Source organism: Mobula birostris, chromosome 7 (assembly GCF_030028105.1).
Source record: "Mobula birostris isolate sMobBir1 chromosome 7, sMobBir1.hap1, whole genome shotgun sequence".
NCBI lineage: Eukaryota > Metazoa > Chordata > Chondrichthyes > Myliobatiformes > Myliobatidae > Mobula > Mobula birostris.
The window spans coordinates 75,256,286-75,271,916 of record NC_092376.1 but is presented as its reverse complement, the minus strand read 5'-3'; the positions used below and the strand labels follow the sequence as shown (position 1 = coordinate 75,271,916).

At 40.6% G+C, this 15,631-nt stretch overlaps 1 protein-coding gene across 1 annotated transcript in view; it reads left to right on the top strand.

Annotated features, from left to right (window-relative positions):
* Positions 1-15,631, top strand: part of LOC140200307 (progesterone receptor-like) — a 326,010-nt gene that overhangs the window by 264,775 nt on the left and 45,604 nt on the right. The window contains exon 6 of the mRNA XM_072263440.1: positions 4,614-4,744. Coding sequence (XP_072119541.1) covers positions 4,614-4,744 — 131 coding nt within the window. The remainder of the gene's footprint in view (positions 1-4,613; positions 4,745-15,631) is intronic.

Genomic DNA, 15,631 nt, shown 5'->3' with positions numbered 1-15,631 from the left:
AGAACAGAAATGTGAAGAAATTTTTTTAGTCAGAGGGTGGTGAATCTATGGAATTTGTTGCCACGGGCAGCAGTGGAGGCCAAGTCATTGGGTGTATTTAAGGCAGAGATTGATAGGTATCTGAGTAGCTAGGGCATCAAAGGTTATGGTGAGAAGGTGGGGGAGTGGGACTAAATGGAAGAATGGATCAGCTCATGATAAAATGGCAGAGCAGACTCAATGGGCCGAATGGCTGACTTCTGCTCCTTTGTCTTATGGTCTAATATCCTCAGGACATAGGTGGCACCAGAGTATCTCTGATCATTTTACAGGGAGCACACTTAATTCCTCAAAGTGGATAGAAGGAAACAGGTAACACACACAAAATGCTGGAGGAACTCAGCAGGCCAGGCAGCATCCATGGAAAAAAATACAGTCGACGTTTTGGGCCAAAGCACTTTGGCAGTGTGTTGCTTGGATTTCCAGCATCTGCAGATTTTCTCTTGTTTGAGAAGGAAACAGGTGGGTATCATATTCTTGGATTTCCAGAAGTTGTTCAATAAGATGCCGCACTAATCCATAAGATATGGATGCAAGGAGATGGGAGTTGAGAGTATTGTGTTGCCATGGATAAAGAATTGGTTGAACAACTTAGAGAGTGTTGGGATAAATGGGTGTTTTTCTGGTTGGTAATCAGTGTGAATAGAACCGTGTTGCATGGGTCGGTGCTCTGCATGCAACGGTTGACGATGTACATTAACAATTTGGGAGAGGACTGACAGTAGCATATCTAAGTTTGCTGATGATACTAAACTGTGTGAAAAAGCAAATTGTACAGAGTATGTGGAGAGTCTGGAGTGAGAGGTTGATAGGTTACATGAATGGGCAAGAGTATGGCAGATGAAATACAATGTTGGTAAATGTATGGTCATCCACTTGGGAAGAAAAAATAAAAATCAGTTTATTATTGCATAGTGAAAAGTTAAACAGGTTATCAAGAAAGCAAATAGAGTGTTGGCCTTTATTGTTAAATTTATACTTTATACTTTTATACTTATACTTTATACTTTATTGTCACCAAACAATTGGTACTAGAACGTACAATCATCACAGCGATATTTGATTTGCACTTCACACTCTCTGGATTACAAATATTAAATATTTCAATTATTAAAAATAGTTAAAATTAATAAATATTAAAAATTTAAATTATAAATCATAAATAGAAAATAGAAAAATAGGAAGTAAGGTAGTGCAAAAAAAACGAGAGGCAGGTCCGGATATTTGCCGGGTACAGCCCAGATCCAGGTCAGGATCCGTTCAGCAGTCTTATCACAGTTGGAAAGAAGCTGTTCCCAATTCTGGCTGTATGAGCCTTCAAGCTCCTGAACCTTCTCCCGGAGGGAAGAGGGACGACAAGTCTGTTGGCTGGGTGGGTCGTGTCCTTGATTATCCTGGCAGCACTGCTCCGACAGTGTGCAGTGTAAAGTGAGTCCACAGACGGAAGGTTGGTTTGTGTGATGTGCTGCGCCGTGTTCACGATCTTCTGCAGCTTCTTTCGGTCTTGGACAGGATAACTTCCATACCAGGTTGTGACGCACCCTAGAAGAATGCTTTTTACGGTGCATCTATAAAAATTAGTGAGCGTTTTAGGGGACAGGCCAAATTTCTTTAATTTTCTCAGGAAGTAAAGGCACTGATGGGCCTTCTTGGCAGTGAACTCTGCTTGGTTGGACCAAGTCAGGTCATTTGTGATATTGACTCCGAAGCTTAAAGCTTTTGACCTGTTCCACTTGCGCACCACCGATGTAAATTGGGTCGTGCGGTCCGCTACTCCATCTGAAGTCAACAACCAATTCCTTTGTCTTGCTGATGTTGAGGGATAGGTTATTATCTTCGCACCATGCCACCAGGTTCTTAATTTCCTCTCTGTACTCAAACTCATCATTACCCGAGATACGGCCTACAATTGTTGTGTCATCAGCAAACTTATATATTGAAACTTGGCTACACAATCATGGGTGTACAGTGAGTACATCAGGGGGCTGAGTACACAGCCTTGTGGGGCACCGATGCTCAGAGTGATTGCGGAGGAGAGCTTGTCCCCTATTTTTACAGCCTGTGTCCTGTCTGAGAGGAAGTTGAAGATCCAGCTGCAGATCTCAGTGCTAAGGCCCAGGTTCCGGAGCTTAGGAATCAGTTTATTTGGAATGATGGTATTAAAGGCAGAGCTGTAGTCAATGAAAAGGAGCCTTACGTATGCGTCTTTATTCTCCAGGTGTTCTAAGGAGGAAAGTAGGTCCAGAGAGATGGCATCTGATGGCACCTGTTGCTCCGGTAGGCGAATTGCAAAGTGTCGAGGTTGACCAGTAGGCTGTGGTTGATGTGTGCCATAACCGATCTCTCAAAGCACTTCATAGCAATTGATGTCAGAGCCACAGGTCGATAGTCATTCAGGCATGCCACCTTGCTCTTAGCAATTTAACAATCAATTTAAGAGCAGGGAAGTTATGCTACAACTGTACAGGGTACTGGTAAGGCCACACCTTACTTATCTACTTAAGAAAATATATGCCAGCTTTTGGATTCTGGAGACAAGAGAGTTAGCTTATGAGAAGGAACTGAGTCACCTTGGACTACACTCACTGGAATTCAGAAAAAATGACAGGGAATCTTATAGAAACATACAAAATTATAAAAGGATATTGAGGCAGGAAAGTTGTTTCCACTGGTAGGTGAGACTACAATTTTTTTAAATGTTCAAAAAATTCGAAGTAAAATTTATTATCGGGGTATGCATGTCACCACATACAATGCTGAGATTCGTTATTTCCTGTGGGCATGCTCAGCAAATCTATGGAATAGTAACTGTAAACAGAATCAATGAAAGAGCAAGAGTATAGACGACAAAAACTGTGCAAATGCAAATATAAATAAATAACAATAGTACCGAGAGCATGAAATAATAAGATAGAGTCCTTAAAGTAACATCATTGGTTGTGGGACACCAGAAATACAATGAGTGTAGTTATCCTCTTTTGTTCTTTTGATAGTTTTGGGGTAGTTACTGTTCTTGAACCTGGTGGTATGAATCCTCAGGCACTTATACCTTCTAACTGATGGCAGCAACGAGGAAAGAGCATGGCCTGGGTGGTGAGGATATTTACTGATGGATGCTGCTTCTCTTCGAAAACATCTTGTGTAGATGTGCTCAGTGGTTGGGGGGGGTGGGGCTTTACCCATGACGTACTGGGCCAAATCCACTACTTTTGGAGGATTTTCCGCTCCAAGGCAATGGTGTTCTTATACTGGGCTGTGATGCAGCCAGTCAATACACATCTTCCACCACACACCCATAGAAGTTTGTCAAGCTTTTTGATGACATGCCAAATCACTACAAACTCCTGAGGAAGTAGAGACGCTGTTGTGCTTTCTTCGCAATTACATTTATATGATGGGGCATAACCAGGTGACGTAACCTGAAGATTTGGGGGCAGGTAGATAAGAAACAGCTGCTTTTCCCAGAGCAGTGAATCTGTGGATTCTCTGCCCAGAGAAACAGCAGAGGCTACATCATTTTATATATTTAAGACATAGTTAGATTTTTGCATAACAGAGCAATTATAAAGTTATGGAGAAAAGGCAGCTAGGTGGAGTTGAGTCCACAGCCAGATTAGCCACAATCATAATGAATGGCAGAGCATGTTTAGTTTAGTTTAGAAATGCAGCGTGGAATAAGCCGTTCCAGCACTCCAAGTCACACTGCTCACTAACCCCCAATTTAACCCTAACCTAATCATGGGACAATTTAGAATGACTGATTAATCTACTAGTCAGTTCATCTTTGGGAAGAAACCGATTCACTTGGTGAAAACCCAGACATTCCACAGGGAAGTCGTATAAGCTCCATCGGTTTAACAGACATTCAATTGGCTTAACTGCCTACTCTGCTCCTATTTCTTATAATAACGAAATTCTGCAAATATTGGAAATCCAGAGTAATACACACAAAATGTTGGAGGAGCTCAGCAGGTCAGCTAGGAATAAAGAGTTGAGATTTCAGGCCGAGACCCTTCATCAGGAGTCAGATGAAGGGTCCTGGTTTGCAACTTTGATATTTTATTCCTTTCCATAGCTGCTGTGTGTTACTCCTATTTCTTATTTTGTTATGTTATTATGTTAAAAGAAATTTCTGCATTTTCTCTTCGCATTGTCACTTCAAATGATCTCAGAAAATCTTGAAATCTGAAAAAGTCAATCTTAACTTTCATAGAGTCAAAAGCCCCTGACAAGCTTCTGACTTTCTTCATATCCCTCTGAGCAGTTCTAGACATTCCCTACATGCTGACTAACCTTTACGGGGAATAAATGGGAATAACTTTAATGCCACAAAAGCAGCTTTACACATAGTTTACTCTATCTGTAGATGATGCGGACCACAAATGCCACCTGGGTAAAAAGTGCACAATGAATTCCAATTTTTTATGAGTACTTGAAAGACCTAAGAAAAAAAAGACCCAGAGCTCCCTGGCTGGAAGACTGAGCAACTGGTTGTCATTATTTTTCCATTGGAGTGAAGGTTGGAGATGACCATTATTGTATGTGAAGATTAATTGGTTGACTTTCTCTTTCAGGCAAAGAATGCAGAAGTCGGCAATGTATGATCTGTGTATAGCAATGTGTCAAATCTCGCAAGAATTTATTCATCTTCAAGTGACTCATGAGGAATTCTTATGCATGAAAACCTTAATTCTCTTTAATACAAGTAAGTGTGGATCTGCTGCAAAGCTGAACAACCAGCATAAAATTTACATTATGAATTGTATTTTGGAATGGGCCCACAGGAATTTCATACATCTTGTGAATTATTTTCTGCTTAAGTCTTTAAAAGTGCTCTGCTATAATGTCCCTTTTTAATGTTCATCTATCAGCTTAGCTTCTTAGATTTGCCATATTATTCTCAATTATCCTCTGATTTCTTAGCATTTGAAACCACCTTGATTGCATTATTAACCTGACCATTGAGAAAATCTCAAGGTAAAAAGCCACAACAAATCCAATGACTTCTCATTATTTGATTGTGCTACTAGGTAGAGTTGATTGAGCTCTTGGTTTAAGTAAGTTCTGTTCTCTGTTGCGATTACTGTATTGCCTATTTAAGGAAATCTTTTAACAAGAATTTTATTGAAGAATCAGATAATTAGTCTTGTCCAAATTCCATGAAATCCAGCCAGGTCTGGTGTTCTTTTTATATAGGGGCCACTCAGGTATGTAGAGCTATCGGTACAAGTTATAATTAGCACCACATTACTGCCAAGTCATTACCTCCCACCACTGGATATATGAAACCATGAAAATTTACCCTTAGATAATTAATATCTTTGAACATTTATATTTGTTTAGTCAATTTTGTTTATCTAAGGTGTCAATTGTGAGATAAAGGAGGCTAGAAAAGTAATACTAGTCTTTAAAGTATCAAATGCGCTCCCTTCATCTTTAGAGAGCCACATCTTCAACCCCTCACTTCAGCAGTCTGAGATACCCACTTGCTTCAAGCAGGCTTTGATTATACAGGTGCCCAAGAAGAGCATGGTAACCTGCCTCAATGACTATTGTCCAGTAGCACTCTCAACTACTGTGACAAAGTGCTTTGGGAGGTTGGTCATGAAGATTATCAACTCCTGACTGAGAAGTGAGCTGGATCCACTCCAATTTACCTACTGTCACAGCAGGTCAACAGCAGATGCCATTTCAATGGCTATTCACTCAGCCCTGGAATATCTGGACGATGAAGATGCATACATCAGGATGCTCTTTATTGACAACAGCTCAGCATTCAACACTATCATCAACTCAAAAACTTATCACAAAGCTTTAAATCCTAGACCTTGATGCCTCTCTATGCTTCATCACTTGAGACTCCAGTCAATTCAGATTGGCAACATCTCCTCCAAGATCACCATCATCACAGGTGCACCTCAAGGCTTTATGCTTAGACCCCAGCTGTATTTGTTTTATACCTACAGTCTGATTGTGAAGCTATGTATAACTCCAATTTTCTATTTAGGTTTGCTAATAATACCACTGTTGTTAGCCAAATCAAAGGTGGTGACGAATCAACATACAGCAGGGAGATTAAAAATCTGATTGAATGGTGCCTCAGCAACAACCTCTTACTCAACGTCAACAAAGCCAAAGAGCTGATTATTGACTACTGGGAGAAGAAACCAGGAGTTCATGAGCCAGTCCTCAATAGCGGATCAGTGGAGGAGAGGGTTAGTAACTTTATGTTCCTTGGCATTGTCCTTTCAGAGGATCTGTCCTGGGACCAGCACGTAAGTGCCATCACAAAGAATGCACGACAGCACCTCTAATTTCTGAGAAGTTTGTGTAGATTTGACATGTCATCTAAAACTTTGACAAATTTCTATAGATACACAGTGGAGAGCATCCTAATTAGTTACACCATGGTGTGGTACGGAAACACCAATGTCCAAGAATGGAAAGGTCTTCAGAAAATGATAGATACAGCCCAGTCCATCAGAGGAAAAGCCCTCCTCACCATTGAACACATCTGCAAGCAGCTCTGCAACAAGAAAGCAAACCATGCTCTCTTCTTGCTGTTGCCATCAGGCAGGAGGTACAGGAGCCTTAGGTCCCACACCACCAGGTTCAGGAATAGATATTACCCTACAACCATTAAGCACCTGAAACAGCACAGATAAATTGATTGACCACAACTCTGAACCGATTCCACAACCTACAGACTCACTTTCAAGGACTCTTACTACTCATGTTCTCTGTATTATTTTTTTTTATTAATTGTACAAATTGCCTTTTGCATATTTGGTTGTTTGCCAGTCTCTGTTTATGTATAGTTTTCATAAATTATATTGCATTTCTTTATTTTCCTGTAAATGCCTGCAATAAAATTAATCTCAAAGTGGTGTGTGGTAACATATACATATTTCAACAATAAACTTCCTTTGATCCTTCTTATCCGCAGTGTTGAACAAAAAGAGGCTGCCAATTGTCTGCCTCACTATTCACATCAGCTAAATGCTTCTATGACAACTTTGTGGGCCTTATGATAAACCTCTGAGGCAATACAACAATAATGTTAAATGTTTCTTTCAATCAAAAGCATTTAATTCAATTGATTTAATTTGGGAAAAAGAAAATCTCCCAAGGACAATTATGATGTATTAAATGTTGGTAGCTATGTCAAGAAATTCTAAATTGCATTAATGAAAACAGACATTCAGTGGAAAAGGATTAAAGAAGGATGTAAAAAAGACAATTCAAGGTGGAATCAAGTAATGGAAGAAGGATGACATGGATGAACTGAAAGAGTACCCTGGATAAGAATGACTCCTGAGGGGTTGATCTGTTATAAATGAGTGAAAGATCATTTAAAACCGAAGGAGAACATGGAACATTTGAAGCTGCTAATGTAAATTTTACATTGATTTTTAGGAATACCAGCCAAGGAAACTGGGGTGAGGGAACACAGGGCATCTGAAATAATCAGCTGTCAACAGATAACAGCTGATGTAGCCCGGTTCTGTAACTAGTGGGTCTGCTAGTAAAATGGAAGCAGGATAGTCAACCAGCACAGGATTTGTAAAGCCACCCTTTCAAGAGTGAGGCAAAGTAAGATTCCACTAAAATCATTCAATTCTGAACCTAATATTACCTTCAGTGTTGTGAATGGCTGGCTACACAAGACAACATGGTGTCTCATGTTACGTATTTGTGTCAGTCAAATTTGCTTTTCGGTCACTCATAATAACTTTTTGCAAAAATGCCGCAGCCAGTTTCATGTATCTCTACACAAGTAGTTCTGCCAAATCACAGCCCCAGGGGCAGCAGAGTGATGCAGCTGGTAGAACCAAGGCCTCACCTCAGATAGTCAGAGACAAGGGTTCAGTATGACTTTGGGTGATGTGTATGTGGAGTTTGCACTTACTATTGAATTGATTTTATTTCTTACATCCTTCACATATATGAGTAAAAATCTTTATGTTCCGTTCCGTTCCATTGAAATGTGCAACGTGCAATTTATAGTAATTCGTAATAAATAGTATGTACAACATGGCAGTCAATATGGTATAAAAATACAATTCTATCAGAGTGAATTAATTAGGCTGATGGCCTGGTGGAAGAAGCTGTCCTGGAGCTTGTTGGTCCTGGCTTTTATGCTGCGGTACCATTTCCTGGACGGTAACAGCTGGAACAGTTTGTGGTTGGGGTGACTCGGGTCCCCACTGATCCTTCAGGTGCTTTTTCACACCTGTCGCTGTAAATGTCCTGAAACGTGGGAAGTTCACATCTACAGATGTGCTGAGCTGTCCGCACCACTCTCTGCAGAGACCTGTGATTGAAGGAAGTACAGTTCCCATAGCAGGCAGTGATGCAGCCAGTCAGGATGCTCTCAATTGTGTCCCTGTAGAAAGTCATTGGGATTTGGGGACTCATACCAAACATACTGGTGAACAACATTGATCTTTTTCATGTGCACCAGTTTCCAATCATATCCCAAAATGTGTGGTGCAGTAGGCTGTTTGACAAGTGTACATTCAGTAGCCAGTGTATAAGGTACTGCAGGTACCTAATAGTAATAAAGTGCACACTGAGTGTATGTATAAGTGAGTGATACAATCCAGCAGGTGTTGATGGGAATGTGGGGATTGGTGTAGGATTTAGAGACTCATTGGGGTATGGGATGTGTCTCTGTGCTTTGTGACCCATGACTTGCTGCACCAGCCACAGATATATGGTATCAATTTGCCTGTTGTACTGAAGTGGTTTGTCATTGTTGCCTTCTGGGCAGTGCCTTTAGAAGACGGATGACCCCAGCCATTATCAATACTCTTCAGAGATTGTCTGCCTGGTATCAGTGGTTGCATAACCAGGACTTGTATTATGCACCAGCTGCTCATATGACCATCCACCACCTGCTCCCATGGCTTCATGTACCCCAGAACCAGGCACTAAGTGGATGCTGTATCTTGCTCAAGGTGACCTACAAGCTAGCAAAGGAAAGAACACCTTACACCTCCTTTGCTCGAGACACATCTTTGCTCCACCACCCTATATAACTATACAACAATTACAGCACAGAAACAGGCCATCTCAGCCATTCTAATCCGTGCCGAACGCTTACTCTCACCTAGTCCTACCAACCTGCACTCAGCCCATAACCCTCCATTCCTTTCCTGTCCATATATCTATCCAATTTAACTTTAAATGACAATATCAAACCTGCCTCAACCACTCCTGCTGGAAGCTCGTTCCACACAGCTACCACTCTCTGAGTAAAGAAGTTCCCCCTCATGTTACCCCTAAACTTTTGCCCTTTAACTCTCAACTCATGTCCTCTTGTTTGAATCTCCCCCACTCTCAATGGAAAAAGCCTATCCATGTCAACTCTATCTATCCCCCTCATAATTTTAAATACCTCTATCAAGTCCCCCCTCAACCTTCTACATTCCAAAGAATAAAGACCCAACTTGTTCAACCTTTCTCTGTAACTTAGGTGATGAAACCCAGGTAACACTCTAGTAAATCTTCTCTGTACTCTCTCAATTTTGTTGACATCTTTCCTATAATTCGGTGACCAGAACTGTACATATTGCTCCAAATTTGACCTTACCAGTGCCTTGTACAATTTTAACATTACATCCCAACTCCTATACTCAATGCTCTGATTTATAAAGGCTAAGTGTCATATTTCCAATATACTGTTCCTCAGCTTCCTCATCTAGCATTTTGTTCATCACTTCGCATCCCCTTGTCATTCTCCCAGCTACGCACTGTTCCTGGGGAAGCATACTCTGTCAGAACCATATCTGGTTGCGACTGGTTTGCACAGAAGCCTTGAAGTAAGAACAAAGTTCACCAGTGCCTGGCAGACTTTAACTATAGCAACACACACAAAATGCTGGGGGGGGGGGGGCGGGGGGAGGTCTTAACATATCAGGCAGCAACTATGAAAATGAATAGATAGTCAATGTTTCAGGCCAAAACCCTTCAGTCCTGAAAAAGGGTCTCAGTCCAAGATCAACTATTTATTCATTTCTGTATTTGCTGTCTGGCTTGTTGAGTTCCTCCAGCATTTTGTGGATGTTACTTTGGATTTCCAGCATCTGCAGTCTTTCTTGGGTTTAAGACTTCCGCTATATACTTGTTTTGCATCAAGGAACTATAGAAAGCGCCAAACTCTTGTACAACCTTCACTATAATCTACCTATTCTGCATTTATCTGGTGATCAACAGCCACATGTGTCCAAATGCCCTCATTCATAAGGAGTCCTGGGTGACACAGCCTGTAAATGTATTGTACACCCAGGCAATTGTTGTGATTCCATGATCAAAAACCACCATGGTACAAATCCAAATTGATGTCCCTTGTATCTATTACCCAGCAGCTCAGAAGTTATACATTTGAAATGACAATTGTTCTGTTTGTTTGACTGTTAGAAATGAACATTGTTCCACATACTGAAGAGGTTTGCAAACCTTGTTGCTTTTATTCATTTTGCACTTTGACTTCATTCATTATTCTAGATCTAATCTAGTCTAATCTAATCTATTCATCCTTCACTTTCACTTAGTGGACTGACGGACACCTGGCTAAGCTGCAACAATGCTATGATTCTGTAGTTAAACATACTGTACAGGTTTTGTTTTAAGTGCTGGGAACATGCAACAGTTTAAACAGTATCTATAGAAAAAGATACAGAGTTGATATTTCATCAGAAAGGATAGATAGATAGATAGACATACGTTATTGATCCCGGGAGAAATTGGGTTTCGTTACCAACCAAGGATATTATCCTGAAGTTTTAACGCTTGTTTAACAAATGCCGCCTAATAAACTGAATATTTAGGGAAGAAACTCCTCTTGGTTTCAGATTTCCACTCCCTGTAGATTTTCATTGCTATTTTTGATTGCTTGCTTACAGTCTTTTGAACAAAGACTTGTCATTTGGACAATGCAGTCTAGTTCAAAATATAATATTTAATTAGTGGAGATTGCTATTTTCCAAAGAGAAATCCATCGTTCTCATGATTGGTACATTCCAAGTCCATAAGATCTTTGAAATTTCTGAGCAAAGAGAGGGCTGTCTTCACAGAGAGAGCACTGCTGTCAAACATGAGTTAGTCTGCCATCTCAACAACTATTACTGCAGAATGAGTGGACATCCCATGCCTCAGGAACACATTTAGGACCCGTGTAAGTACAAGAAGGGGAAAACTAACCTTCACACCATCCTCCTGTCAGGTCTGTCAACAACCACCTGCCCCCCGAGGCAGAGTCCGATGCTCATACTACCAACAAAACAGGGGTGAAAGTAAGGCATCTTTCATCCTGAGGGACTATCTGGGTAGAAGAAAGTGGCACTCAAAATTAGCTCTCTATAGGATCATCAAAACGGAGAAATATGTAAGAAATAAGATGATTGATAAATCATAAAAGGGCTTACAGTGTGAGATCATGCAATGAAAAGCCCAATTAGGCATTTAACAAACTGTTGCCTGTAACCTTAATATATTTTAATTAGCTAAACATGCAACCCCTTACTCCTCCTTCTTAGCAGGATGCACAAACTTTAGCTCACTGTCCCCTCAACAGGAATTCTCACAGCAAGTTAATGTAATGCAACAAAACTGTAAAGCATGGTCACTATTAACGTGCAGGTTGTGGTACTAAACTGCTCTTGAACTTGAACATAAAAACTATATTGTTTCCTGTGGCATACTGCTATAGGCTGGACCCAGGCTGGGGAAGAAACATGAATGTTGTCTTCACACTGACATCCTTGCTTAAAAAGCTATTAAGCAAAGGTACTGAAGCTTGAGTGCAAATTAATCTATAAGTAAAGGCATGGCTACAATCTTCAAATTATTGCTCCTTGTCCTGAAGTTCTGTCCCTTAGTTTTAGATTCCCCCATCAAAAGTCATAACCTCTGACCATCTGCCATCTCAATCCTCACTCCCGAAGGTGACTATCAACCTTCTTTCATTTCAACTCCATAATATACTCAATCTGCTTCTATTCTCTCTTCTGAGACAATACCTTCAAATCAGGAATTGTTCTAGTTAACCTCCTCTGCATTGCATCCAAGGCTAACACAGTATATCTTTAAATAAGGAGACTAATATTGTTTGTAAATCTCTTAGTATGGCCCTGTATCATTCTACAGATCTTCCTTAGATTTATTCTCCATGTTTCTTGCTATAAATCCTTTCTGATACATCACAACTAGGCTATTAGAGCAGGTTAGAGAGCTGTTTTGGAAAAAGATTATGATTTTTTTTCAAATCATCTGTATTTTTAGTATTAAGAATATCAGATTGGACACATATGGCACTTGAAATGTGTATTTGAGATCTGATTTAACCCAAACCTTTTGAATGAGATGTTAGCACAGATGCAACTAATGTCTGTTAAAATTATGCAGACTAGACAGGTTGTGGTTCATAAGGATTCATTACTAATTGTTATCAGTTTAAACTCCCTTGTAGCCTTGAAATCTGAATACACATTCAAAAGTGTGAAGAATCTCACACCAGTAAAAAGTAAGATACCAATGAAATATTTGTAGTTTAATCACTGAGGGCTTCTACTGACGGCTGCAATGATTGTAAACTTTAAGTTTGCTGGCTTTAAGAGATTATTCGGGCAGTAGGCAAATCAGCCCTCTTGTGCTTCTTGATCTCATCACTTGAGTTTCAGTGTCATGCAACCCTGCCACTTTGTTCTGGCCCATGCTTTCATTAACTAGGTCCAACACCTATCTTTGTTGCATCTTGCCCCTCCTTACACAAATCATCGGGTTTGATGCAATGTGGCCAGGGTTAATCTGGGTGTGCCTAGAGTTAGTGAAGGTGTGTGCCCCCTTGGACTTTAGGATTAGGTTTGAGGGTAGGGATGGCGGATGTATATGTTGGGCTGGGAGAGGTAATGTTGTGGAGTTTTGTGCCAGCATTGTGTGTAGAAGAACTTTACCCTGACTGCGAGACTTCTGCATCAGTCAGGGCTTGTGATATGGGTGAAAAAGTGGGCATACTCCATGGAGTGCCGCTGGACTGGGAGAATGTGGGGAGGGGATGAGAGCAGAGTGAACGGGTGCAGTGTGAGAGCAGTGGATATTTAGCAGCGTATGCCAATACACATCATAGCATCTGTGGAATTAAAGTTTAATTTACCAAACTGGACTTCATAATCAAAAAACTTTGGAATGTCATAAAACCCTATCTGGCTCATTAATGTCTCCATTAGCTGGCTGGCCTATCTGTGACACCACAACAATGTTGTTAACTCTTCCCTGCCACTTCAGATGACCTAGTAAGCTACTCAGTTGTATCATAACTGCTACACTGAAACAGCCAATAGATAAAACTGGGTGAATGACGATTCTGAATTCAGACATGGCACATTTCCCACCAGTCTGATTTTGGGAGAGTTGTTCCACACAGTATTCAAGCAAAAAAATAATTTTAGAAAATGCTCTTAGACATGTGTCTCAGATCCTTCTATTACAAATCCTTCTTCTTCTTCTATTTCCGGCTGCTTAGACACATCTAGGCGTATTACAGCCCTCCGCAGGATGTATAATTAATTATAGAACTTCAAGGAACTCAAATTCTCGAATACAACCTAGCCTCACATATAAACTGAATAACAGACTCTTCAATCAGATGTTGATTCTCTTGATGGCCAAACAAAGATTTAATAGAAAACCAAAATGAATTTAAGCCAGATAGCCTCTTGAACAACATGCTTCTTTCAATTTTGTATCAATTACAGCTCAGCAAAACATGCTGGACTGTCTCTGGACTACCACAGTCACATAATCCAGTAGGATGTTTTCCTATCATCTTTAAATAATAATTTAGCCCACAATGCCCCGATCTAAGTCTTGTAAATATCACCATATCTCTACGACTTAAAAGGTAACAGTCTGAGACCTTTTTAACTAGTGGGTGACTAGAAAAATAATGCCTGCCCCTTAATTCATTTTTCCAATCCTCCTGCCACTTCTTCTCTATACCTTTTTTAATCCTACTTCTCAATTCTGCTCTGCCTAGGGGAACTCTAATTTCTACTTGCCTGCTCTGTAAGGAAGACTTTGCAATGTCATCCACAATTTCATTTCCCTCTACCCCAGCATGCCCAGGTATCCATGAAAATCTATCTGCACAACCCATCTTCCAGGAGTTGGTAAAATAATGGGATATACGCAGGAGACAATGGCCCTGAGAATCCTCAATGTTGACTTCAGATCCCATCAAGTTTCATGGTATCAATTCATCACAGTCAAGGTAAAACCTTCCTGATTATCACCTAGCTTCCCCACTCATCCCTCCCCCAAACTAATGAATTCTTGACCTACATGGTAAACAATACTTGAAAGAAGCTCTGAAAGGACATGTAATATATTCTAGATGGAAGACTTCAATGTCCATCAACATGACTTATCAGGACCTCTTCTGAATGAATACTAAAAGATATAGTCACACTGAGTCCACAGTAGACCATGAGGAACCAACTTGAGTAATAAACCTGCTTACTCTTGTCCTTGCCAATGGTACCAATGCACCTGTCCATGACAGGATTGGCGGTATCATTTTTTTGGGGGTGAAATTTCAGTCTTCATGCCGAAACATTCTCCATCAAATGGTATAGAACCCAAATCATGCAAAATGGGGTAGATGTGGAATAGACCTGCCAGTTCAAAATAGGACACAAATAAGAAACTAAAGAACATTAGCACTGTGTACCACCTTCAACCTATGGTGGGTGTAACACCAGCATAGCTAAGAATGAAGATCCAAACAAAACTGGTGAAGCTGCAACACATTACTGCATACATGCATGCGAAACAAAATGCAGTAAGCACCATCAATTCATCCCACAATGAACAGACCAGATCAAATGCTTGCTCTGCAACTAGATCAAGTGAAGAATGGTGGCTGACAATTAAGCAGTTAATGGCAGGAGGAGTATTCCTATTCACATTGATGGTGGAGTCAGAAGAATTTGATTTCAGGTCCCATCACAGCCTTGGTTCAAACATAGACCAAAGAGCCGTATTCCAGTGGTGAGTGAGAGTGACTGCCTTCAATATCAATGCACTCATATTGGAAGAGCAACACCTTATGTTCCATCTGGGTAGCCTCCAACCTGATATTATGAAATTGATTTCTCAAACTTCCAGTAACTGCCTCTGCTTCTTCACCATTCTCCCATTCCCAATTCAACATCTCACCTATCTCCTTACTTGCCCACTTCCCTTACTTCCGTGGTCTTCTATCCTCTGCTACCAGATTCCCTCTTTCACAAATCAACTTCCTAACTCTTTACATCACTCCTCTCCTTCTCCAGGTTTCACCTATCACCTACCACCTAGCACTTCTTCCTGCCCTCCTCCCCACCCCCCCCCGCTTGTTCTGCCTTTTCATCTCTTTTTTCCAGTCCTAATGAAGGATCTCAGTCCAAAACATTGACTGTTTACACTTTTCCATAGATGCTGCATGACCTGCTGAGTTTCTCCAGCATTTTGTGTGTTTTGCCTTTATCAATACTGTTGACTGAGTATTGAATCAAAGGGACATGGAAATTTTGTAATTAGGGAGCATCAA